The sequence below is a fragment of the Psittacula echo genome (assembly GCF_963264785.1).
Source record: "Psittacula echo genome assembly, chromosome: 6".
Taxonomy (NCBI): Eukaryota; Metazoa; Chordata; class Aves; order Psittaciformes; family Psittacidae; genus Psittacula; species Psittacula echo.
In genome coordinates this window covers 10,365,735-10,393,049 of record NC_137743.1, presented here as the reverse complement: position 1 = coordinate 10,393,049, position 27,315 = coordinate 10,365,735, and the positions used below count along the sequence as shown (strand labels likewise).

Genomic DNA, 27,315 nt, shown 5'->3' with positions numbered 1-27,315 from the left:
TCATCTTTCCCATTCTAACTGCACAGGTTAGTTCTTCCTTGTCCAAGCTTCCCTTACCTAAGATGCAAAGGCTGCCATGACCCAGTCTCACGCATTCATCTCTCCAAAGGTTGGGTCCACCACCACAAGCCATCACTGTGCAGTGACTGTCTGAGCGCTGTGTGAACCTGCCTGTTGCTTCCCGTCAGAGCTGTGACCCTCATTAGGAAATCTGAATGCTCCCAGAAAGTACCACTGGGGCAACAAATCAGTTGTAAGAGCCTATTGGTCTGTTGCATTTGTTTTCAACATGCAAAAATGAGATTCTTTTGTTCCAGGGCTGGCACCAAGCTTTTACTACAGTAGGTTCAGCGCGTCTCCGGACACTGCGATCAGGCACCTCGCAGCTGAGTCTGCACAATCTTTGCTTATTACAGGAGGAACTGAAAGAACCTAGAATTCACTAGTGACCAACCTCTTACTTCTTGAACAACTGTTTCCCCTCTTCCTTTTGTTTCTGTTTTAATCACTGCATTACAAATGCAATTTTAAATCCCCCTTGCAGATGCAGGGTATGGTAACACAAGCACACAACAATCAACATTTATCAAGTTAAAATGCCTGCACCGTTCACACTAAATGGTCAGTCATTGCTGGGCTAGGTTCTTTTTTAAATCTAACTTGGAATAATTAAACAGCCACAGCAGTAATGCGAATGCAGATTTTTGCACATCCAATAATCAAAGGGAGGAAAAAGTAGTCTGAATCTGTTTGGTTTTTAATCATATTTGATTCTTATTTTAAATGAAAGCACAGAGGTAATTTTTCTGTTGCTCTACCTGTGACTCCTTAAATCATGGTAAACGTGCATTATGATCTTCTTAAAAGAATAAGAACATTCCTTGTTAATTAATTTATACAGCTGTCAGTACAGCTTTCTATGTTATTCATACTCTAAGTGTTTGACTGCCATAGATTTTCTAGCAGTTCCTGGCAAAGCTCCAGTGAAAGCCTGGGATTTATTAGGCTGACTTGGTGCAAAGTCTATTGATTGTGGCCTCGAGGGTAATAACTAAATAGAGCTGGAGCAACAAGTCAATAACACCATTGTTGCTACAGACTCCATTCACTTGAGGAGTTAGATTGTTTTACAGTGGCAAAGAGTAATCATGAGCAGATCAGCATGTTCAGCAGGCTCTGTGCCATGTTAGTGCTGGGGACTGTTTTAAAGCTTTCAGCGGGACCGCGGGAGAAGTGAGGTGCGGTGCAGGGATTAAGAACCCTGCAAACTCCTTCATTAGGACTAAAACGTTTCAGCATTAGCTTGATCATCTTGAAACAAGGAGCCCTGTGCCTGTGTTGTTCCAAACTGGTATTAAAATCCTCTGCCCATCAATCCATAATGGCATGGTAGAAACCTGATTTAAAGTTTGAATGGGGATATACGTGTTGTGTGTGTGTGTGTCCATGGGTGCATGTGTGTGTGAATGCATGTCCAGATGCCTTAGCTTTAAATAATATTTTAGCTAGCACAAACTTCACCTTTGTGCAGTAATATTTCCTGGCAGTGGCTGGAAAGAGGCTCCTATTTTCTTAAATTCAAAATGAGGAAATGCTTTTGTTTATTGCTTCTCTAATCCTCCCATGTGTTTATTTACTTTTAGAATTCTTCTCTTTTGCAGCAATATATACAAACCTACTAGAGGAGAGATGTTTATTTCCTGAGAGTTTATCGTTTATTTGACAGCCTTTAACAACTCGCATTGTATTAAGGGCAGATAATTTTGAGAAGTCAAAATTGGGAAGATGGAAGTTTAAGAGCTAGAAATGGTGGGGTTTGCACACATTCTTTATCCATCTCCAGGAGTAGCCATTGCAGCCTTTGCAGAAATACTGAGTAATCAGAATGAGTTTCTTCCTCGCACCAGTTAGTAGCAGCCTACTACCTTGAAACATGAAAGATGGTACAGAAAGTAATAATAAGAACCACATAATATTAAAAAAAGGCAGATGTAATTATGCTTTGTAAGACGAACCGAGTGGTCAAGCAGCAGGCTTTTGTGCATTCAGCAGTTCCACGGACTCTTCCTCCCTTCACCTATTGTTTCTTGGAAGTCAAGTTTTCCTTTTCACAAATAAGGTTTGTAACCCCACATTTTCAAAGATAAAAGGGAAAGAGCAAAGCTCTGTTCCCGAGTTTGCAGTCATTTTAAAACACCAACATTTTAGACACAAAAATTGCAGTAGAGGGGTTGATTCTTGAATGTGGTGGTGACTGTAACATCTAATGATAGTTTATTAACAATTTATCTGTCCTTTTTTCTTCACTGCTTCTTTTGTTGTATTATAACTCATACTATTTAAAGCCCAAAAAGGGGTGGAACTAGAAAGGAAATCCTGCAGCCAAATATTCAGAAGGGTACTGGGCTTCCCTTGGCTACGGGCAGTCAGTTCAACACTACAGTCAGCATGTGTGGGGGCAGATCTCCAAGCAGGAGAGGTACAAACATGTGGTGAATGTGTCTGTCTTTTCCTTTCTTTCTTTTTTTTCCCTAAGTAAGCAGAGAGCTTGGCAAGTTTGTAAGTGCTTGCTCAGAAGCTCATTTAAAACTTTGAGAGGAGTGAACTGAATTTAAACGACTCTCCGGAATCTCTTTACCCCCAGGCCTCAGACGTAAGCCTCCCAAGGAAAGAAATGTATCGGATGGTTCATAATCTGTATTCTGTCAGGATGTTTTAATGAGAGGTCAGTAAATACCATATATTTGGAAGCAAACAAGCCAAAGCTGGGCCTTTTCTTTATGACTTCCATACAGTCAGAAGAGGAGCTTTCTGGCAGATGCTTTCACTTTGATTGAAGAAATTATAGCTACTCTGCTTGGGTTCGATTCTGTGATCCGAGCAATTTTTGATATATCAAACCAGCCTAAAACTTAATTAGCCATGGCTTAGGAAGTAAATATGTAAAAGGGGTTTTGCACAGGTCTGAACACTTTTTCATTAGAAAGACCAACATTGATTTTCCTGGCTGATTGCAGTGTGATGTGCAGCCCCTGCAGTGATTAGATATGTATCAGAAGCACTTGCTTGCACCCTACTTCCAGCCTTCCAAAAAGAAGAAAGACTGGTAAAAGGAAAAACCCTTCCCAAAATGTGAAAGTTGACATTTCTTTTGAGTAATACTCTTGCAGTATAAACTGTAGATTTACAGGAATTAGAGACCAAACAAAGTATTCCTCTCCCCCTCTTCCTTTCTCCCCTCCTTTTTTAAAGTGTCTTCATCAATCAAAATCAACGTAAATGAATAATGGAGGCAGGTAAAATGTGAAGAGACAATAGTAGTGTTGTTTAAAATTGATGGCCATAAATCCATTCTATCCTAAGGGACTGCGCGAAGTAAATAGTTGCTCTTGCCCACCACCATTTAGCCCATGATTCAGAATCTTGTTTAAGCAAGTGCTGATGTCCCATTGAAGAATCAGCCCATTAATGATCTCTTTATTTTAGAGCACCAGGATTGCATTGAGGCAGGGGGACTTGGAGGGTGAAGGCTTGGAGAGACAGGGGAGTCTCCCCTCTCCTCATTCATTTGTTAATTTGGGATGACAGAAATAGAAATGGTGTTCCTAGGAGCAGGTCAAAGGGTTTTTTAGAACCAGCAGAAAAAAACAAAGCTGGTGCAAAAGGAGTTACAGAGCACATCGTTTAAAGTCATTAAAATTTGGGGCTAGCTGAGGTTTTCTCTGTAAAAAACAGGAAAGCACATCTCAGTTGGCACCGCAGAGGTGTGCACAGGCTGGAGAATCCCAACAGAAAGCAAAGCCAAGAGGTTTATGTACCTCGATTTCAGAGGGCATGATTTTGGTGTGGATTTTAAGTCCTGACATTTTGATTCAGATATGATAGAGCTGAAGTCTCGCGAGGTCCTCTTGTAGGAATGTGACACAAAGGGGGCCCCTCTATGCCCACTTGCTCTTTGTACCATTTTGAAATGCTAGATGTCACATGGAATCTTTTCTTCTTTCCTTCCTGTTAGAAAGGTCATTCCAGTTTTGGGTGCCTTTTGGAAGCAAGCCTGTGGGCACAAGTACAGATATAATCCTTAGGCCCAGGCTCACAAATTCAGGAGGTTTAAAGTTGCTTGTTTTACTTTTGGTTCTTCTGTAGTTGTAGTTTGTTTGGGAGAACATGCCAGCCATGGATCACTTGCTCAGGGCTCATTAGCACCGACAGCATTCCAGCTGTATTAGAATCTGTGAATATATCTATCTCAACTGTATTTTCACACCTTTTTATGATTTTCATTCTCCCTGAATTGAAAAACAAACAAAACTCTGCACAAATAACCAACTACCTGGCAGGAAGGATTGATGGCCTTTCTGATCGTATCAAGGAAATACTCTTTAAAATCAAAATCTGAATTAGTAGAACTCCAGCAGCACAGCATCTTGGTGTAGAGGGGCTTGAAGGTGCCACTTCTGTTGTGAAAACAGTTTATTTAGTAGTTAGTGCCTTGACTTTTCTGTCTTTGTACTTCTGAAAGATAATCTCTTGCAAATGATGAACCCTTAGCCTTAACAAAGTACTGATCCCGCTTTAACATCTACTTAATTGAAGCTTAGAAGGGGAAAAAAAATACAGTATAGTATTTTAAGAGTGACTGTGTAGCACCTTTCCAAGTTTGCATGCCTGTCAACGGGATGTCATCCTGTAAGTGTGAATGAATGACTCTATTTCCAGTTCGAGTTTCCATTCCTAGGCAAAAATAGCACCAAATACACTATAGTTCCAGAATAGATTCCTTTTTTTGAACTTCATAAATCACAATGCAATAAAAAAAGTATGTTTATTTCTTCATTGAAATGTTCTATACGTCCAGTACCAAGTTAAATCTATTAAAAAGAGAAGACGCTGCTTGAAATGACTGAATAAAATCACAAGAAATATTTTCTCATTCCATTCTAACTGAGCAGACTGTATTTTGTAAGGATACCAGTTATATTTAGCATTCCTCAAGGCTTCCATTGTTGGGCTTTTTTTTTCCATAACCAGCATGAAGCACTGAAGCTTTAAGCATCCTGTCATGATGCTGATGTTTTGTTGAAGAAAAGATGTGTTCCTCAGCTGTTGCAGTTACTTCATCATTTGTGCCTTTTCACATGACACTTGGCCAACTTTATAAAATTGCCTAAGTCCCATGTGCAGAGTGATGAGGGCTGAGTTTTATAAGGGCCTTGAAGTATCTAAATCATGGCAGGGACTGTCTAACTACTTCCAAAGATCTAATTCTTGGATCTGATTAATTTAGTCTAGGAATCTCAATGTCCTGATTCTCTAACCTAGTCCTTATGACAGGATTTGGGCTTTTTTCATTTTATTTTGCTAACGCAAGTCATTCATAAAGGGTTAGCAGAGTATTATGATGGTGTACATTAGGGGTGGATATAAGGTAGAAAGCAATAACAAGGATTATAAATAACTGCTTGATCTGTAGAACTCTAAAATAGGCTCTTAAATTTGATTAACTGTCTCAATATATGTTTAATCATCTAAATCCTTTATAAACTATTTGTAAATGCACTCTTGACATAAAGCATGACTAGTTTGTCTGTATTTTATGAAACATGACAATTCTACTGAGGAAATGGAGCAGTATTTCTGCAATATAGTCAGTGTAATTGAGAAGACGAACTTGGTGTTCCAGATCTTAATTGCAGAAAGTGAAATACTTCCAGTTTCTGAATTGCCTTGTGCAAATTTGTTGTGCAAAGGTAGAATGGAGTAGCTACGCTCTTCCTCAGAATAAAGAGGCAAACGAACGTAAAAGGAAGGAGAGTTACAGAATTAAAACATGATGATGGAATTATTTCATAGTGGTTTGGTCCTCAGTTCTGTGGTACAAAACCATCAACAACAGGATTTTCTGCTTCCAGAGCTACTCACTCCTGCCTCTGTGCTGCATCCAGCTGCTCTCTCGTTTTCATGGGCACTTCTGTTCTCCAATCAATGCCTTGAAATTGAACTGATCCAGTGCAAAACAGCTCTCCTCTACCACACTTTTCTTTTTCTTTTTCTGTCCTGGATCCTGGATTACTGATTCATCAGATGGACCACAAGCTGTTGAATCAGCACAACTGAGGATGGCATGCTGCAACATGATGGCAGAAATGAACACCAAGAGGAGGTGGGAGTAGGGGGAGGAAGGGATAGACCTGAGCATGACTCCTAAAATTAGTATTGCTGCTGGATGCTTTGCATCTTGGAAACATGGTCTTGGCTTGAGTACAGTGCTTGGAGTCAGAACATTGAAACTATAAACTGCCCTCTAGCCTTTGACACCCTTGAACTTTAGTTTTGCCCTCTGCTAAGTGAGAATACTGCTATTTACTTCAATGATGTGAAGATTTACTAGTGATTGTTCAAGAAATTAGTGCATGAAAAATAGGAAAGACTGCCTTTTGCAGTCCTGCATTTTGCTGGAATTGTTCTGTCATATTCATAAACTCCATTGCATTTGTAGTAAAGTATTTGTTTTCAGCTGCGTTCCTCCTATCAGGAATATGTTGCTAGAGCAAAGACAGGTCCCTGGTTTTGTAACCCAAGCATCTCTATTTTTAGTTTTAAGATGTTGGCTGCGTATCTCTTTTTTTTTTTTTTAATTAATTATATGTATATATTTATAGCTCTTGCTATTGGAAGAGAATTTCCTGCAAACAGATCCATTTCTGTGGAGCTCTGCTCCGACATGGAATCCCATGTGTTCCACCAAGAGATTGCTCCAGAGTAAATGTCCACCCTGGTTGTAGAATCTGCCTGGCAAACTGTAAACTTTATGCTGCCTTCAGCACATAGTAAATTTGCATGTGCAGGAGGTATTAGCAACTGGGCATCTGACTTGGCAGTGTCACATCTGAAGACATGAGTGACAGGAGAGATGCCGCCCCAACCCCAGTGTCCTACAGAGTTGTTTCCTCTTTGGATAATTACATTCTCAGTTTTCTCTGTAGTTTTAACTGGATAGGGGAGGAGTATCTGTATTCACGCCCTCATTTAAAGAGGTGAGTTTGTAACCAGGCACCATTAAACAGCTGCCACATCTCACGCAGACGTAGGTGAAAGGACTTTTTGCATAATGTTCATATCTGCTTTGCATTCTGACCTCTGTAAATCAACAGTAATGCTATGTGTTTATCTGAAAGCAAGATTTGACCTGTAGTTGGTTTCTGGTTCACATACAGTGAGTAGCACTTGCTCAAATAGTTTCAGGGACTTCCAAAACAGGACTACTGGTGTGCATAAAGAGTGCAGAATCAGGCCCCTAAGGATCCTTAGGAATGAAAGGTATCCCGTAACTGTAAGGTATTATTATGATGGCTACTCTGGAGAGCACAGAGGCATTGAAGTCAGCAAAATAAATTACAGCATTAAACGTTTAAGTAAACCAAGAAGCGACTGATGTTTTTTGCATAGTAATAATCTTCATAATCACTTGATTTGCACAGTTATTTCATTTTAAACTTTAGGCACAGTTTTGAAGCACAACTCAGTGGAGAGTTTTGCTGTAATCTATAAACTTTAATGAAAGCTAATTGGAGGACAAATTTTAATGTAATTAGAATGTGACTGCATAAAGCAGAGAGGATGAATGAAGCGAAATGCTCTATGGGGCACAGTTTTCAAACAATGATTAACCTGAATACTAAGTCAAGTGAAGCTTCTGTAAAATGATGATCATGAACATTGCCAGCAACAGAACAACCTTGAGAAACTGCAAATGAAAGCTTTTAGTGTATTTAGTTTAAAAAGTGGACATTTAACTCACAACTGCATCAGGACTTTAAAAAAAAAGAAAAGAAAATAGAAAGCAACACAAATGGTCTCATCTAAAAACATAACAAGTAAATTAGCCAAAGGTGTACATTCCATCTAAGTTCTCATGATCAGCAGATGCAAATGTTTGCAGTGCGCCGATGAGTTATGAGCCCTAATGAGATTTCAATGCTGAGCAAACAATAAAAATTTATGCATTGCATAGTTTTAGTGGCCTTTGGCTTCATGGTTAGTGTTACACCCTTTCAACAGCTTTGGTAATATAATATCCAGCTGGCTTTGGAGGTAAGGAAAATTTTAGGGGTGAACTGAAATTGTGAGAAATAACGTGATTGATTGCTTTGTCAGAATAATGCATTTCCACGGTATAATTGTCCGTAGTAATCTTAGCCCGGGTACGGATACATAGGTTCTAGTTGTGTTTGGACACAAATTCTGAAGGATTCAGGTGAAGGATTGCTTTTCCAGCATTTGAGCCAGACTGTTTCCTGTGCTGGGTACGTGTCCAGGGGTCTTGCAAACAGGCCGCTCTAACAAGAACATTCCTGTCATAGTCCAGTAAACGGGAGAATTGAAAAGCTACACTTTCCACAACAACTGTCATGTGTCAGAGGAAAAGGAGCGGAGCACAAACACAAAAAGAAATACACAATAGATATTGAAATAAACATATGTAATGGAGGAAATCACAATAGATATTAGAAATGTATGTAATGGAGAGTGGAGGGGGGGGGCTGTGAATCACGGAATTCAACTGGTGCAGTGTGAGAGTGAGCTCAAATGGATTAAATTTAAAAGACCCATTTGTGGGTTAGGCTTTTATGAATCCAGAACCTTCCCCATAATGATTGCCTGCATTACCCTACATAATATTAAAATCTTAGCATGTGATTAATAGCAGATTCCCTGCATACGTGTCACAACACACATCTGCAGCAAATCTGCCAGTATATTTCTGTGCTAGTTTTACTTTGGGGCCATAAAGTGATTCCTGTTTTGTGAATGAGAATAAACCTATTATGCACTAGGTTAGCTACACCCAGTTTCTCCTCTTCAGGGAAAAAGAGCTGCTTATTTGATACGGCATCTCAAGTTTCAGTGTTCAGAAGTAAGTTTAAGCCTCGGTTAGGTTTTCTTGAGCAAGCTGTTGGGATTTGCCTTCACTGTTTCTTAGTTCTATGTTTTCCAAAACCTTCTGTGGAAAGAGTATTGAGAAACTTCTGGACAGCAGTAAACTAGTGGACTTAATTACAAAGTGTTTATTGCTAAATTTGCTAATGAGCCAACATGCAAAAAAAGATATATTTATCCCTGTTTCCTCTTAAAATAGTAGTAAAAAAATAACATCGAAAAATCATTTTCTTAAGCTGTTCGGTGATACAGTTTTGCTGTTCACAAAAGCCCTTTTTCCCATCCACAAATAGCTACCTTTCACTTTGCCCCAAGGGAACAGAGCATAGCTCAAATGAAGCTTAAAAAAAGAAAGGTTTTTTTCCCAGTTGTTACTCAAAGTCTATGCATATTCACACATGCACACAAAATAAAAAGGAAGGTGCAGAAGCATTCCTCCAGTCCACCCTCTGCAAAGTCCTGTCGACCTGTTTCACTCACCAAAATGAAAACAGAACCCCACAAAAACAACTTAAATGACAACAAGAAAACATTAGGAAAGCAACATCTGTTTTGCATTCTTGGCATCAAGTCTGCCTTTGCAACACAGGGTCTGACACAGATGCACAGGGTTATGACACCACTGAGCACCGCTTGATTTAAAATGGTGTAACAGAGCAGAATCAGGGCACTAAGTTCTTACTGCGCTATGCAAAACTGTGGCTCTTGATCTCCTTTGCAGATGTGGAACTCAAACCTCACTGAAGTTTTAGGCATCTTTCCATTGATGCGGGCTGTAGAGCAAGTCAGATTCCTCCAGCAGTAATCTAAATTTATTATTGACCGTGTGCTTTTTCATCATGTGTGTATTTTCTTGTCTGTCAAATCGCACTGCTCCCTTTCCAATAGACTTCCTTGTGTGCAGCCGCGCTCAGAGAACCTTTCCAACAACATTACATAATTAAGCTCTTCAGTTTCTAAGTAGAATTAGATAGCAACAAGGAGAGAGAAATTTAAAGGTAATCAAAAGAAAGGCAAAACAAGCTCTGAATTGAAAAGAGGCAATGACTAGGGAAATCTGGGGAGCCAGAGTTGCCAAGAAAACAACTTGATTACCTGCGATGGCATCAAGGGGAGCAGTTCTCTCCCGGTTTGATTGCCCATCCATATAGCCGTAACAGAGATACCTGGCATAATTTCGGTGTCCCCAGTCGAGCTGTGCCAGATGCAGTGACAGGCTTGCAGTGTATTCACCTACCACTAGATGTCTGTGTGTGCTCTGTAAAGCTCCTGGGGGGGATGATGCCCCTGGTAAACACGAGAGGCAAAATTGGAACGCAAGCCGTGGGGAAGCCTATTAGTTTGTGTTCGTAAGTGTAACATCATTACTTTAATTAAGCCTGTGTTTAAAGCAATTTATGCTGTCTAAACCTAAATTCCAACCTTCCTAATTTGAGGCAAATAAGGAAAAGGTGCTTTTCCTGGTCTGTTTAAGACAAACTGTTTCCTTTACGTCCATGTGAAGGACTTACTGTTGTGAAAGTTTTGGAGGAAGTTGCTGAGATGTAAAATAGGTTTGTCTTATTTCTATTATGAATCAATGAAATGCCAAAACACAAAACATCTGCTCCAGAAGTGCATTGGTGAGAGCTCGCAATGTAATTCTGCCCTGTATAGCCCAAACCACAGTACTGCTGGAGCCGTATTTCCACACGTACGATGCATCAACATATCTGGGTGCACGGAGGAAGGCTGTGCATCAGATGTCAAGTTCAGTATATCCTTTCTTTTTAAAAGCAAAACAAAACAAACCCTGCAAGAGCGGGTCTGGGTGCAGAAATGTGTTTCACTATTCTGTTTCTCAGGCTGACCAGGGTAGCTGCACCTGTGACCAGCTTTTCTGCAGAGATCTCCCAAGAAAAATGCAAAAGCAATCAGCACATGTTTGCCTTTCATTTATCTCTGTCATCCGGGAATAAGATACAGATAGTATCAGGAGCCATGAAAGGTACATTCTGATATTATTTTCAAGTTTTTTTGTCTAGACAGAGAAGAGCAACCGCTTGTATCTCAGTGGAACACATACAGCCCCCCTCCACGCTCTCACATCCTAGGCTGAAGGCCAGAGGGAGGTAGTAGGCTGTCTATATTAGACCAGAAAAAAGTCTAAAACCACCACCTACTCATCAGGTGACTGGAGACTGTGGTTGTAAAATGTGCTGCAGGCAGAAGTTCTGAAAAATCCCAGAAAGTGTTGAAAACATCTCTAAACAAGGTATTTTTCTCCTGCACCTTTCTTGCTAAAGGTCCCAATTGCTGCCAAGAAAACTAGTGAGAATGTTAGCTGCCAAATAAAAAATTTATGATGGTGTTTGGCAAAGGATTGTATCACTGCTTGTTTTATGCATTTCCACAAGGCTCTTGAAGGGCTGTTGGACACATACGGCTCACTGATCACTGTGCTTTATCTGTTCTTTAATATAGTAAAAAAAAAAGCAAGCTCCAATAAAGTATGATTTAAACAATACGTATTTTTTTCTGTTAATAGCCTCCTATAAGTGCTTGCTATGGTGAGAATATAATTGCTAAACAACATTCCATATAAAACAATTGTTTTAAAAGCCCTTTACCTGACAAAGTTACTTGTTATTTGAGTCACTTTCATAGTAAAAATACATGAATTTTTCAATTAAAAATGTATTGCTTTTGCAATTGTGCTTGTTATACGTTGGAGTCTGGGCCAGTAAACAGCCTGTTAAAACATAAAGAGGTCCATTCACTCCAAGTTGTGCCTGCCATTTATATTCCAAAAACTGAGAAAATAATATGTTGGAATTGCATTGCTCACCAATATCAATTAGGGTTTCGGCTGTATCATTAAATTAATGTTGGGGGAGAAAATTGTTCTGGTGGATTTAGTGAAAAAATATCTTTTTGAATACTGAGTTCGCACACTGACAATAATAATTAAGCTGTCCCATGCTGAAGCAACACCCTTAAAAATAGCTTCCCCCGTCTGAAGGAACAAAATTGTCTGTCTCTGTCTTTTCAAACCAGTTATCAGATTAGGCTTCCAGCTGATAATTAGTGCTGTTTAACACAGATCTTGTCATCCGGAAATCTCAAAGCCTGAGCCGTTTACTTTTTCTCATTATCATGTGTTGCTGGAGGTGGGAGGTTTGGAGCGTGGAGCTGCGCTTCCCCTCCCTGCACCATTTTGTTAGGAGAAGGGCCTCTCTTCTCCCTGGTGACCTGGTGTGCTGTCCGCTTGCAAGAGGACAACCAGAGCACCATGACCCTGTGCTGTCCCAAAGCTGCCCCAGGGCTGCATGGCTCTGCACCGTGCTCACATCTTCATGGCACAACAAATATTTGAGAGCAGCCAACAGCACTACAAATGCTATATGCCTTGTGTATGGTTGTGTATTTCATGGTATTTGATATAAAGTACTCAAGACAGACCAGCATTAAGAGGATTATTTCAGACAGCATTAGGAGTTAATTTACAGAAGATTAGCTCTAAACCAGGCAGATATCATAAGGAAATTAGCATCAGTGGTAAGAGATTCAGAATCAAAATGTGTGGTGGGTTTTAGTTTCTCCCTGTACGTACTTTGTGGACGAGCCGTATCTTTGTTAGTTTCTTATACTAAGGTGTTACATCTCAAATAGTGAAGAACAAGTATACTTTTTTTCTACATGCACACTATTTACTATGATGCTGTTTATTGGCAATGAAACTGCTTAACTCCAAATACCCTTCGTCGGCTGAATATTTTATATTTCATGCTATTTCTTCATTGGGTAATGTTTTGTTTGGCCCTAGAAATGATGTCTCCATGGTGCGTTATAACATTTTTAAACAGGTAATAGGCAGCTTCACTTCAGAGTAACATGCTTAATCCTTTTTTTTTCTGTTAAAATGAGTCACATTTTAATGCGAACTTATAAAAATGAAGGAGTGTGTAAAATGCTACATACTGGGGTGAAGATTACAGCTACTTAAAAATAGCTTCCTTAATATTCAAGATTGTTAATTATAAATTAGTTTTATTTCCACGGGAGTGATGGTTAATTTGTATTAAAAAGCAGATTCTGTTCTTCAATCAAATTTCCAGATATTTTTCTGGCTGCAGACAGACAAGCATAAGCACCTATCCAACCCCTTCTCAGCCTCACAGTTTAAAAAACCAGTGCCCAGTAGTTAGTGGAGAAGATGATGAAATGGATTGGGCCACAATATTAAAGCCAGTGCCCCAAGTCACACCTTGAGATTTGATAGTTTTGAAGTCTACAAATGGGATTTCCATCTTTGGAGAAATGTGTATTCTGCTCTCCAAGAGATATTAAACTGCTTAGCCTTCAGTGTGCTCCTGAACATTTGGGGGTTTTGATGGGGAGGGAAGTCTGGGCAGTGTTTTACAGTTTTTTTCCTCTCTTGATGGACTGAATTCCTCTTGACAAGGTTGGCCTGAGGTCATGAATGTCTCCCTGTGCTCACTGAAAGAGGAATCTTCCCTCCTTCCATGAGATCATGAAGACTTACACCCACCCTAAGCCAGGCTGGGCTTGCTGGTCCCTCCGGTTGCTGGATCTTCAAGTGCTCTTGCACTTTGACTCTGTGCCCTGTAGTTTTACAGAATGCATAGAGGCTCGATGTGGTTATTAAACCAAGGTATCTGAGGTCATAACAAAGTAGAGGCATTTCTGCTCCCGTAATAGAAATACTGTAACATGCTGAAGAGAAAATAATAGTGGCAAGTATCTCCTGTCAACTAATTTGATAGTTCTCGATCAGGTAAACCATTTGTGAATACATTGATTCTTTTTAGTTTTCACTGTTCTGTCTTCACTGTTCCCAGGTTTTCTCTGAACCAGTTGGGCAAAAATCGATTTTTATTTGTTCCACTGGCCTTGTGGAAAATTAGCTTATGAACTGGTTTTTATCGGAAGACTCAAAGCACAGAGAAGGTTGAAAAATAAGCCTATAGCAGTCAAAATTGTTGTCTGAAATGTCTTCAGACTGGAAGGCTGAATTTATTGCTCAAAACAAGTACTAGTATTGTGGAGGTGTGCAGTCCTGCTCATTATCACTGGAAAAGGGGGAACCAAAAAGCACAGTAAAAAATTAAATTTTAATAATGCTAGTGATATTTTCTAAATCCTTCTTGACAGAAAGATTCTCATTATTTTTATCTGTCTCAGAGTAGGCTCTTTTAATGCCATCTCACAAATGGCCTTAGCCATGATTGTTTTCCTTTCTTTTATAGCATTTGAGAAAAAAAAAAAAAAAGGGAATATATAAAAAAAAAATATATCTATTCTATCATTCAAGAAGTGCCATGAAATGGTAACATTTTGGATAGCACGTCTTCAGGAACAATTGCTGTAGATGCCTTCGGGTTTTTACAAAAGAGGTCAAGATTGTTAAGACAATTGTAGAAAACTTGCCATACAAAAAGACGCCCAGTGAAATATGGTGTGATAAGGAGAAAATAACACAAGCAAAGTATTTGTGTCCAGCCTCCAACTTCATCACACCTAAAAGCCATAGATAAGTCATTCATTAAAGTGAGGCTGGGCAAAAGATGTTACTTTCTTTGGCCTGTTTAAGATATATATTTTAGTGGGTTCTAATAATTATACAAGTTGATAAAACGCAGACTGTAGCCATTTTTGTTTTCTTTAAATTGCACAGAATGCAAGTTAACTTTATATATTACAAAAGCCAATGTGCGATCATGTATGTTCTTGTCATTTTATAGCTTGCATACATTTCTTCTGCTGGAGAAATAATTGCTTTAGCTTTGAGTGCTGACAAGGGGGTTGGAGTTGGGGCTTTTTTTTTTCCCCTATTAACTGTTTGGGGACCAGGGCTCAGTGCAACCGATGTGCTGAAGAATGCCATTACACTGACAGCTGGGATATCCACCCTCCCTCGGAGCTCTTTCTAAAGCACTCGTAATGTTTGCTAAGGCCTATGGTTCTTAGTCATGCTCAGGTGACTAAATGTGTGATTTGTTCTTCTTGATACTTCAGTACCCTGAGAAAGGCTGGCTGGAGATTAATACAACCTTGAATCCTTCCATTTGCAGTTGCCACTGCACATGTGATCTTCATTTAGACTTGCCAAAGAGATCTGGTGTTGCCTCTGGTTTGCATGAAATGAATTAATCCTCCTCCAGTTATGGTTGGTGAGTTTCTGTAGCCCCAGAAGCCACCCGCTGTTCTTCCTAATGACAGTAATAACCTAATTGGTTCCCTTCATGGAAGGAGTGGACATGGAGACAGGAGAAAGCTGAAGTTGCATCACAACTGTGCAGAGAAATATTCCCTGTCAGGGTCTCTCATCAGAAAAGGGATACTTTTTATCCTTCAGAAATGCCTTCCCATGTGGTTTGAAAATAAGCAATTAATAAAATCTGAGCTAGTAGGAGATGCACAGAGCCCTTCCCTTTTGTCTCTTTATCTTAGGTCCTATGTCCATGAGGTCCTTTTTCAGGATTTCCCTGTTCTCACAGTTTGCATGCTAAAGTCTGCATACACTTATCTTCCAATCATTCCCATAGATATCTGTCTGTCCTAGGCCACTCAGTTCCCCCCTCATTGTCCCTATAGTCCAGTGATCACCTGGGTGCTATTTGCACCTCCTGAGACAGCCATCTTCTTGAAACAGGACTCCTGTGAGCTATGATAATCCTGATGGCTACCAAATAACACCATACTCCAACGCTGCTCATACGCTTTTGTTACATTTGGAATGCATTGCAAGATTTCAGTTATGGATTAGATACATCAATAGGTATTTTAATTAACAGATGTCATAAAAATAATTTTAAATTTTGAACTTAATAGTAAGATTGTCAGAAGGTGACACAGCCAGGTAAAAAACATAGTTCCTTGAGCCAAGGAAGCCCGCTACATTTCAGGAGGCATTCATCCCAGAGAGGGAAGTCTCTCCTATCTCTCACTCCTCCAGAAAAACTGTCAAAGGAGAAGTATATTTGATTCTGTTCATAATTTTATGTGCAAGTACGGCATCCATTAAAGGGGGATGATGAATTAAGGTATTTACCGGTTAATGTAATGATGAACATCTTCTGCTTCACTGGTGAGTTTCATCTCTCATATTTCTCAATATTCATCTCAGTATTTCTGATTAAAGATTACAGACACTTTACGGTATGAGAACATGTTTCCTGTATGATTTTGCCTTAATCTGTAGGCACCTAACCTAGCCAGCTAACTTAAATGACTAGTTCTCCTGGGATGCATATATGGCCAGGAAAAAGAGAAGGCAGTTCAGAGCAGGACTCTAGCTTATATACACAGGGAGCTGAAAGAGATTAGCTAGATGTAATTTAGATGTTTAAAGCTGAATAGTGTGACTACCTCCCTGCACCTGTTATTACATGACTCATTTTTTTTCATTCAAGGCCCAGGTGGAAACACATTGATGTGGTTTCAGTGTAATATCATAGAGATTGGTATCCATGTTATTACAAGTAGACAGCCCTAGTCCTTAAGACTGAGCTCAAAAGCTAGAGGACATAGCGCTGCGCCGCTCACAGCCCTATCAACAATATCTTAGGCACCTTGTATGGCCTGCCTCTTTCACAAAACCCCTGCTAGTCAGCTAGAAAAGTGCCATCATTTTTTAGTCTCCATTCTTCCACTTCTGAGGTTTTAATTTCATTATCTGCTCAGTTTTCAGCAATTTTTAATGTTTTTTTCCAAGCTCTTACACATAAGAAACTAGAGCCCCTGACCCCAGGGGAAGAAGAGGCTCATTTGGGAAGGGATTCAGAGAACATGAAATAGGCTCCTGCTGGGAAAGGCCTATGTCCAGACTGGAGTTGGAACCCATGCAGCATGGTCTTTTTGGCATGAAGTAGCCGGGGGGGTCCCATCCTCTCTCCACCACCCCCCGAAGCCTTTTCACCTTTAAATATACAATGTCAATTGCAATGTAATCAGTTCTTCTGGCCTGAGAACACAAAGAACTTGGACGTATTTTCAGAGTTTGGGGCGGAGGAGAGGAAAAAACCTTGAGTATTCTCCAAATTCTTCACTTTTCCCGAGGTCAGCTAGGAGGGCCAAGGAGTCGTATGCAACTTGTGCAGATATTTGCACTGGTATTTGTTTGCTAATTCCAGTTGTTAATGATGAAAAATGTCTCAAGTCAGATACTTCCAACCAGCTGTAGTTCTGCGAGGCAGGGCTCTCTTACTCTCTTATTTCAGTAGGTTGCCACGTCTTTATGTTTTGCCACAGCCTGTCTGGTCCTTTTCAGTTGCTTTTATTTAAGAAAAGCATTCTAAAACCTAAAGATGGGAAAGATGAATAGTTACTTGAACAGCCCCCAGATACCCTGAACTTAGAGATTTATCATTATGTATCTAAGGCTTTGCTTTACCAATCATAACATTTTATTCCCCTGTGTGGGGTCTAGTGCTCCCTTTTGAAAGCTCCTGGTATATTGTAACAAGGATGTCATTATATATAGTAATAATGGTGTCTGTCCAGAAGGTATCTGAGTATAGCTATATTAGTTTAAATTCACACTTAGTTTTGCCCAGTATGTATTTCCCTAAGTGACTAGACCTACACTTTGTGTTTGTTTGAATCTGCTGATTTACACATGAATATTGGGCACTTAAAAGTCACTTACCACTGATCTGCATGCACCTGTTTTCCTGCAAGTTAGCAACTAATGCCCATCACAAATAATGGGCCACCCAAAAATGCAATAGCTAAGCATTCAAAGTGACCATTTAAAATGTAGCCTTGTATACAGAGAACCAGCCTTTCTGCCCAGTAAACTGATAGGAATGACCTCTAGGTAAATCTTAAATACATGTATTACAGTGAAACACTATTGGACAGTGCTCCGTCATCAGTCAGTCTGTGTTCTTGAGGACACTATTTTTCAAGATGCTTGCTTTAAGAATAAAGCCTTGTGTTGTAATGAATGTGTGCTAACTGATCCCCCAAGCCATTTGTATTTTTTTTTATTTGGATCAGTGTCAGAGTTGAGCTTCTGTAAGAAATTTTTGCAGTATTCTATTTGGAGTCTTCATTATTTCAAGTAAAGGACACAAAACTCTTTATGCACCCACAGTCTGCACTGGTTCGTTTATATCCTGTATTTTGTTAACATGTTACCGAGATTGCTAATTTTCATGACAATTGTTATTGTACCATCAGTGCTTAATGGCAAGGCATCATTATTCAATGCTGGTCAATCAGGCACTAAGACATGTGCAAGACATCAGGCTGAACCCATATAGATGTCGTGCACTCCCCTGCTAATGAATGCAGTTTTGTAAAAAGGTTTAAACACGGTTGGCATCCTTAATGTAAGGTTTGCAAAAGCTTATTCGGGAACTGCTTTGTGTTTATATGGAGCAGATCTAAACATGTCACAGAGTTAGACCCATTGTGTGCATGTGTGCGTGAAGCTATGGAGAGGAGCGAATCATTTTGGGTTTTGAAATGTGGAAAGGCAGCACAATTTTGGCCATGGTGGAAGTAGGGGGAACTGATTCGCCAGGGACATCAGTGTTTGGTACAGGATATGGGACTTCTGCAAAGCAGTGGTTGCTGTGTGCAACAAAGTGGTGACCCCCAAAAGCAGAGTGTCATTCTTCATCTTGCAAAGTTGGCTCTAGCTGGAGGGAGCCTCCAGTGCATCAGTGGTCAGAGGTTAGGCACTGCAACCAGAAGCCAGGAGAGAGGGTCAAGCATTTAGAAGGGAGGAACAGAAGGACACTCATCAGGAGTGGGATGAGCTTTCTGTGTTGTTAGCCCAGCGTGCTCTTCCAACGCGTCAGTTAACGTTACCCTCGCATCTGCTTTAGTTACTGTTTCTGTGTGGTTTTGCACCCAAATGTTTTGGGCTGCTGTCCATGATAAACTAGATGGAGCTTGGTTTAAAAGCACAGATTTTCATCTCTTCTAACTCAAAGCAGAATGAGCCCTTGTGCTCCTAGAGTTTCGAGTATGAAAGGAACAGTAGACATTGGCTGTTAACGAGCTCCAGCGCGCCGGGCTGCAGCAGAACTTGGTGTGAATTCAGTGCCTACACTGCATCGACTAAATGGTTAATTCATCTCATATCAACAGCACTATGATTCATAATGTAAACTTGAGGAATCCTTGATGTTTCAGTCACACATTCCTCTTAATTTGGCCATGCATTCTTTTAAAGCTACAGTGTGCTAACTTAATAAAATGCAGCATGCAAATGCACAAGTTTTTGCCTTCAGGCATTTTAGCCATGGATGTTTCAATGGGTGTCTTCTTTCAAGTATATATTCTTTCTTAAATTATTTACCCTGTAAACATGCTTTGCATTTTCAAAGAAGAATCTGGGCTTCCTCATTCACCGTATTTTGTTGAATTTAAGGTGTAATGGAGATAAAAGACTATCATCTGCTTCTTGTGAGCATGTTAGCCTTTGGGATTTTTTGTAGCAAATGTTAGGCCCCATTTTCTTCTCCTTTGGTATTATCACTCCCTCCCCCACTTCAATTTCTTGATGCTTTGCCTAGAGCAATACCCACTGGCAGTGTCTGGCTGTGACAGTACTATAGGCTTCTCTACAGATGGGTCCTGCCAATGCCAACCATTGTTTTACCACTGTGAGCTGGCTTGACTGTCTTGGATCACTCAAAGTCCCCATTCCTCTTGATTTTTTCTTTACTCTGAAGGGTCGCCCTTGCCTGTTGACTTTGAGATCTGAAATGTGCTGACACCCAGAACTTGTGTTCTCTGTCTGAGCAGCAACTCCCAGACTCAGACTTCAACACTCACTGCTTGCTAAGCCCCCCTCAAGACCGTCCTGCTGCTACCAAATAGCTCTGTCATTCTCCTTCTAGCCTCATGCTTCTACAGTTTGCAGTGACTTTAATTTTGCTTGCTCACTTGAAAGTAAAACAGTAAAACTCAATGTTATTCTTTTTTTAAAGACATAAAATTAATCTTTAACTGTGGGCTTGAATATTAAAAGTATATAATGCTTCAGCGTAGGAGTCTGTTGATAACATCCATCCTGTTTCATGATTAATTTGTTCCTTTTAATATGATATTCTTTTGCTGCACTGTGCAGACTAATTCAGATTCCTGGAAATTGAACTTTGATATGTATTTCCTAGATTCACACCGTAAGTGAGCCTTCAATTAGCAGATACAGGTGGCAGCATGCCTCGCTCGATGTGCTCCTGACAAGGATTTTTTAGGGACACTGCTTAAATAATCTTGGGGTCAGGATTATGCTGCCAGAGAATTAAAAATAAAGTATTTGGAGGATTCGATGCTTTCTTAATTTTTCTCTAATTTTCAGTCTCAGATGATGAAATGCTTTTTCAGTGGGCCGGAGACAGGAGGAGCTGATTTAAACACTCAGTGTGTTATGTATGCCTTTGCCTAACTATGTGTTAGATTAAGTGAGTTTCACTCACAGTTAATCCTTTGTAAATTAGCATTATGGATGCCTTGGGGCCCACATCCCACAAATAAAATGGTTGTCAAGCCAGCTGCACTGTGTATTACTTAAGGCTGAATGTTTTAAGAGTTTTCATGCTTTTAATCTATTTCGCTGCTGAGTTTCAATTTTGCTGAGTGTCTTTTCAGGAGTGATGGGAGTGAGTGAGTAAATATATATTCTGGTTTTCATGCATTTGCCTGGGCAAATCGTTTGTTATCAGGTGTTTGGCAGAGAATGTCACACCCCACCACAAAAGAGAAGCTTGTAAGTTCAGGTGTTAAACTGAAGTGCAAACCAGCAAGAACCAAAAGCTCTTAATTAGCTTTATTTTGTTAGCCTGCTACACTTCTTTTTTTTTTTAGGGGAGAAACAGGAGTGAGAAACATCCCTCCCTCCTCCTCATCCTTTTGGCAGAGTAAATATTGCCTGTTAAGTTTGAATTAGCTGTCATCACGAAAGAATTAATGCTGTGGTTGAGCCTTTCTAGTGAGGAAGGGAAAAATAAACGAGACAGATCTTAGTTCAGCTTTAAGTGATAAATGAGGACAAAGCAGCCCATTCATCTCCTGCTAGGAAAGTGGACACAAACACTAAAGCAGTTTTGCGGAAGACGTGTCAGCAAATGTGATCATTTTGTAACCTGTCAGGAGGATAGAGAGCTAGTCCTTTTAGAGTGTCACAGGGGAGGGTGTCTGTCTGAAGTGACAGTTTTCATCCATCCATTTACTGCTTTTTCTTTAGGTGGGGGATAAGTAAGGAGAGAGCTGGAGTTGGTTAAAACTGCATTTTTCTTTACACTTTCCAATATAATTTATGTGTATATCCACCCGCATCCAAATGAAAAACATTTACCGAGGAAAACTCCCCTCTGCTCTCTAGAGTTTCTTCTCTCTTTCACTACACGAAATATGCTCGTTTTAACACATTACGTTCCCTGTCTTCAAGTTGGAGCCTTGTACTTAGTTTGATGGTTCACAAAAACACAGTTTTACCTCTTCTTACCATTGTCTGGTTGGTGAAGGCTTTGGTTTGGTTTGGTTTGCAGAAGCACAAGAAAAAATATAACTTAGGGTGCTTGTGTTGCATTTGGTTGTTGGGTTTTTTCTGTTGTACGTCTCCAATTCCAATGACATGCTTCATGTAGAAATACATTTTGCTAAAGTTCCTGTTTCATGAAGCCTGTGACAATATTATTCCTCCTCTGTGAGACTGGAATAACAAACTCTGAATTCTTACAGTCCAAATCCTCCCATAAAAATGCCTCAAATTCTACTGTTTGAATTTTTTATTCATTTTAATTGACCTATTAATTTCAGGCAAAGTCTGAGGTGATGTGGTAAGTGATTTTAGAAGCAGGGATTTCTCCCAGCAAATGCTCGAACAATATTAGGACTTTCTACTTCTGGCATCCTTTTATTATTACTAATTTCCTTTTTTTTTTTTACGCTACATAGAAAATGTAACATTTGCCTATTACCATAAGTAAAGGTATGCTACAGAGACAGGCGATGCTTTTACAACATAAGCTTCACAGTTTGACACTTGCTTCTTTATATCATCCTTTTCTTCAAAACTATCTTTTATACTTTTCCCTTGGTATTTTAGTACAAGTAAGTATCTCATTGACATGTGTTTCCTTGAAATCTTGTACCTTAATAGTAAAATCCCTTGAAAATTAATAAACTGTTTCTGTTCAGATTAAAAAAGCTGTGAAGATTTCAGAACAGCTTTAAAAAATACAATGGTATTTACTACTACAAACCACCCTGCTTGGACTGCATCGACTGAAGACTAATCATTTCATATGTTCTTAAAAGGTTAATAAATCGTAGCATTCTGTATTTCAGTTATCCTAATATGTATACAAGTAATTAAGAAAAGTCTAATTCTTTCCTGGATGTGAAAGTTGTATGTAATAGTTGCATAAAGAAATGTTTGGAAGCACTGGATTTTGAAAGAAGTAAAAAACAATTAGTATACCCAGAATGGTATCAGAAATCCTAAATTTGTGGGAATATGTCTTTTCTCCAAGATATTTATCTGTGTGATTCTTTTTATGATTTTATATATATATATATATATATATGTTCTGCTATTTCGATTTATTTTGGGGGTTTATTCACCTTTTTTTTTTCCTCTCTCTTCTGCTATTTTTCAGGATCATCCAAAACCGGATTTTGATCGTGGTTCTGGCAGTCATCATCATCTTCACCACCATGATGGCTATTTTTCTTTCTGTCAGGGGACGCTGATATCTTTGTTCTTCACTAAACAGCAACAAACTGCTTGTTCTGAGTAATTAAGACAAAGTGGTCACATGAATCATTCTCTTGCACTGACAGAGTCTCTCTTTTCCACTCTTCAACTCAGGTGCAAGTGGTGTAAAATATTTTGTATTATGGATGGCATAGTTGGTGACATGTGGCGTTAACTATTTTTTCCTACAATTTGGTCTTTATCTGAGTGTTTTCAGAAGCTTAATATTTGTTGGGGTGAAGGCTTGTTCTGGTTTAAAAAGACTTACCGTGTGTTGAATTCTACCCCAGACCATTAGCCTGTAAGTTAAGCCAGGGAAGAGGATCTTTGCACTTTTCTTGTGCTACACGGGGTGTATGAATATCAAGCAGTATTTGACCTTCTGTGATATAGAATATAAGTAAAGCAGAGACCAAATGATATAGAAAGTGAACCTGTCTCCTGTGACTAACTCCCGATTGTGAATTATCGTAATAGATGTAACATGGTTAAGAACAGTAGTTAGTTTAAAAAAGAGAGCAACCTTAGGGTGATGTTTAATATCTGATGTGGATCCAGCACTCTATTTAACTTTTTTTCTTTAATAGGCTTTCTTTTCTGCTTTTTCAAAACAACTCCACTTTCATCAAGAACATAATAATGCATCACGTACCCGAAATGTAGTTGTGACCACAGCCCATCTATTGAATCTTTTTTAAATCTTCCAGTATTGGTATACATACTGATAAGCATACACACTAGGCCCTTACTGAAGATTTATAAAGATACTTATCTGTTCACTGCTGGTTGAAAAGAGATCCAAAGTAATAGTTCAGCAACAAATACATGATTATAGTGCATTAAATGAAAATCGAGATTTTTAATATTGGCCTGACTGTGTTGCGACTCCATGTTGGAGATATTTTCAGTGTACTCAATTCTGATGTGATACTCCCCTTTTTAAACAGAAACTGTAAAAATGTTAATTTATACATGCCTTTAGCTGATATAATATATCATAGTTTCATCTACCTGTGTGTAAATGAGCTGTTTCTCTTTTCCTATTGGCTTGCTTCTCCTATAGACACGCCTAGGCCATTTGGCTTATAATTAAGCTTATGACTCCAGAAAAGGTCTATTTCTGTTGATGTGGTAAAATGATTTCCATGATAATTTGTAAATTCATTATATGCAATCCCTTGCAAATGTTACAAATTGAGAGGGATTTTAAGCCCTTGAACTAAAGCTGTAAAATCTTTTCAGAAAGATGTTCAAAATAAAAAGAAGCTGGTGGCTTTAAAACTCCCCCCAAATTAGGTAGGAACTGAGCACCAAATTCTTATGTGTGCATTAGTACTTTTGGGGTTTTGCCATCCCTGCGGTCTCTGCCAACTTGCTCTGCTGACCCCAAGAGTTGATTTTGGGATAAACATCTGGAAGTTGATTTTGGCCATAGATACATCCCCTGTTTTCTTTACATGGAAACAAATAACTCAGCTAAAAGGATGTTGGTTCTGATGCCACAGCTAAAGCCTTGAAGGATGGTGATAAACGCACAGTAAATGGATCCACAAGAAAAATTATGCTCATTGAAACAAATGGAAATGTATATGGTCAGCTGTGGTTTCTGCACTATATGCAGCTCACAACTAAGTTCAGAAGTGGTTTCTATGCCAGGTTTCTCTGCCAGCTCATGTTGGTGGCTGTAGGGTTGTGTGGGTACAAGAGTTTCTGGGTAATACAGACCCATGTTTTCGGGAGGTTCTGCGTGTGTGGAGTGCAGCTCAGTCATGTTCAGCTCCTCATCTCAAAGGCCATGCACTGACATGAGGCCATGGGTGCTCCTTTGCCTCCTCCTAGGGAACCTCTCCTTTTATCTGTGCGAGGTGTGTGATATTTATCACATGGCTTTTGGACACGGAAGGATTTGGGTGTTCAAATTACACAGCTTACAGCGTGGAGGCTGGCTGGCCTTCAGTCACAACGTGTACTCACATTAAGCACTTGGGGTTGTGTAAGCAGAGCTCTGGCCGTTAGCTTCGAATGATGGCACTGAGCTGAGTTCAGGCAAATCAGGACAATGCCTGGCAGCATTAAAAGGTATTTATTCTCTCCTAAGCAAATTAGGAGATGCATATTTTGTAAAGCAGAAAACTGTCTAGAAAATGTTAAGCTCTGTCTGTTGCCTAGACATTCTCTGCGTTGCCTCAATAATTTAACTATCATGGGAATTGATTCATGACTACTGATCTTAACACTGACCTATGACTAGGTTTTGCCCTCTATCTAGCCACCTGCTGGAATCAGCAAAAAGCTGAAAGGAAGCTAGTTTTCCTTATCCCAGTATAAATCTGGGGCATAGTGTCACATCAGATACATCCACTCAGATGGGAATGAGGGAAAGAGAGAGACTGTCACGCAAAGCCTTCATCTCCACTTTTGATGAACCCGCCATCGTGATGTTTCTCATGCTAACCTGTTAATAACTCCCTGTGCCTGCTTTGCATCTTCGTGTACTCCCCACATGTAAAATAGTGCTCGGGTGGACGTTAATGCTCTTCAAAACGCAATGTTACTGCTCTTTCCCCTTTTCCTCTGGCTCTGGAAGCATGCAGGTGAGATGCATGAGATCCGCACCGTTTGGTGGGGATTGAGTGACTTCGATTGAGAGCGCAGCCTGAGCCACCCACAGGTAGGGTGACACCTCCGGGTCCAGCCTTCCCCTGAACTATTTTAGTGGCATCTATAGTGCATCTGTGAATGAATCGAAGAGCTTACAAATGTAAACCTCAAAGAGAGAAATGTTTCTAATGTTGCTAGCCTTTGTGGAGAAATGACAAATTAAGAAGCGCACGCGTGGTGCTGCGTGCAAATTCCATCCTTGCTAAACAGCTGCACTCGCAGAATAAATAAACTAATTCTATGCTGATACAAAATCAAAAGCAATTTAATTAAAGACTCTTAAGTTTTAAAGGGTTTTAAATGCTATACTTTTTGGGGAAATATCAGAAAATGTGGCTTGACTGACGTCAGTTCCCATCTCTGGGATGGGAGGCCATTTGCTATTCTGTTTAAGGCAGGCTGGATTGTCTTATTTTGGAGCCAGCTTGGTGGGGGGTTTTCTTTGCTGCTGCTTCAGAGCTCTGAGCTTCAAAGGCTGAAATTAATGGTGAACAAAATTGTGCGGCTCTGACCATCCCATGCGGGGCAAACCCATCGAGGGTTATCATTAAGTAAAGAAATAAAGAAAAAAAAACCCTGCCAGTTCCAAGAAAACCTCATCAGATAATGACCTCTGTGATTGGGTTTTCATTACCAAACAGCATCTAGAGATTGTCTGCCCCATAGAAGGAGAAAAAAAAAAAAGGAAAAAAAAAAGGAAAGAAAAAGAAAGAAAAAGCAACTGTGTCTCTCTCTCTTTCTCTCTCTCGCTCTCTCTCTCCCCTTTTTTTTTTGCACATCTTTTCTTTAAACCTGTCAGATCATTTCAGTATTTCAAATCCGAGGAAAACAGCCTGCCTGCTGCTGTATTTGAAGTTGTAATGGTGTCAAAAAGTCACGACTGACTGACAGCCGTCAGTCCCAGAGGAGCTCATTAAATCATAAAAACTTGACAAGGAAATAATTGAGCATCACTGGCAACTTGGCGCCTGTTTAGACGTTTTTATTTTCTTTCATTATTAGTCCCCACCATTACGTTCATTAACAAATTGCATTAAACAACTGTTAAGGGCTAATGATTTGTTTATCGCTTTTTTTTTATTATTATTATTATTATTTAAACATTAGCTGCGTCATGTGGTACCTCAGCAGCCGCATACTATCATCTGACTGAATATTTTTCCACTCAGAGCTCTGGGTACTGCTCGAATATGAAATAGATTATTCATTACCCTCCTCTTTGCCACTGATTTGGTTTCATGTAGCGTCTTCCACAGAGAAAGATGAAAACTTGTCAAAAATAGGTTATATCTTATTCTAAGGGCAACAATAGCAGCAGGTACAGGCACACTTTAATATTTAATTAAGGCTGATGTTAACCCCTTTAAATGACTTTAGCTGTGAGTAATATTCAAGTGCAGAAGAAAAAAATAATGGTACTTAATTTGCAAACTATACAGCAGGCATTCATCTTCGAGTTACTAGCAAATTTATAGAATAATTTTAAATAATGAAATTTCTAATCATAAATATTTATGTCCACTTTTTTTTCCCCCTTTTTTAACATAGTGGTAAATTAACCACTTTTGCACACATACTAAATAAAGAAAATCTGCATCCTTTTTTTGTTTTGGTTTGGTTTGAGCTGCACCACTCGCATGTCAAAATCTGGCTAGGACTTTGTAGGGGGGGACAGAGCTACATGTGACTCCCCAGTAAAGTTGTTAGCTGTGGTAATGGCTTACACACTTGCATTTCAAGCAACTTGACAGCTTATGATAAACTTAGGGAGGATGTGGGCTGAGGCTTTTTTTTGTTGGGAGGGGATAGCGTGTGTTTTGGCATTTTTGGGGGTTTTGTATAAAACCATGGGAAGATTGTGTTTTGAAGCAGATAAAAATAACTGCTACTTTTCATAGGAAAAACATATTTATCTCTAAGTTTATTTTTTCTGTGGAGTTTCAGTTGTCGGTTGTAAATAATCCTCTTACAGTAGAAGCTTCAGGAGAATT

The 27,315-nt window shown here is 39.5% G+C and overlaps 1 protein-coding gene across 2 annotated transcripts in view; it reads left to right on the top strand.

Moving 5' to 3' along the window:
• Positions 1-23,049, top strand: part of VTI1A (vesicle transport through interaction with t-SNAREs 1A) — a 271,249-nt gene extending 248,200 nt beyond the window's left edge. For both annotated transcript variants that reach the window (XM_080620516.1, XM_080620515.1), the window contains one exon: positions 22,566-23,049. In XM_080620516.1, coding sequence (XP_080476642.1) covers positions 22,566-22,659 — 94 coding nt within the window. In that variant the 3' untranslated portion in view covers positions 22,660-23,049. The remainder of the gene's footprint in view (positions 1-22,565) is intronic.
• The last annotated feature ends 4,266 nt before the right edge of the window (positions 23,050-27,315 follow it).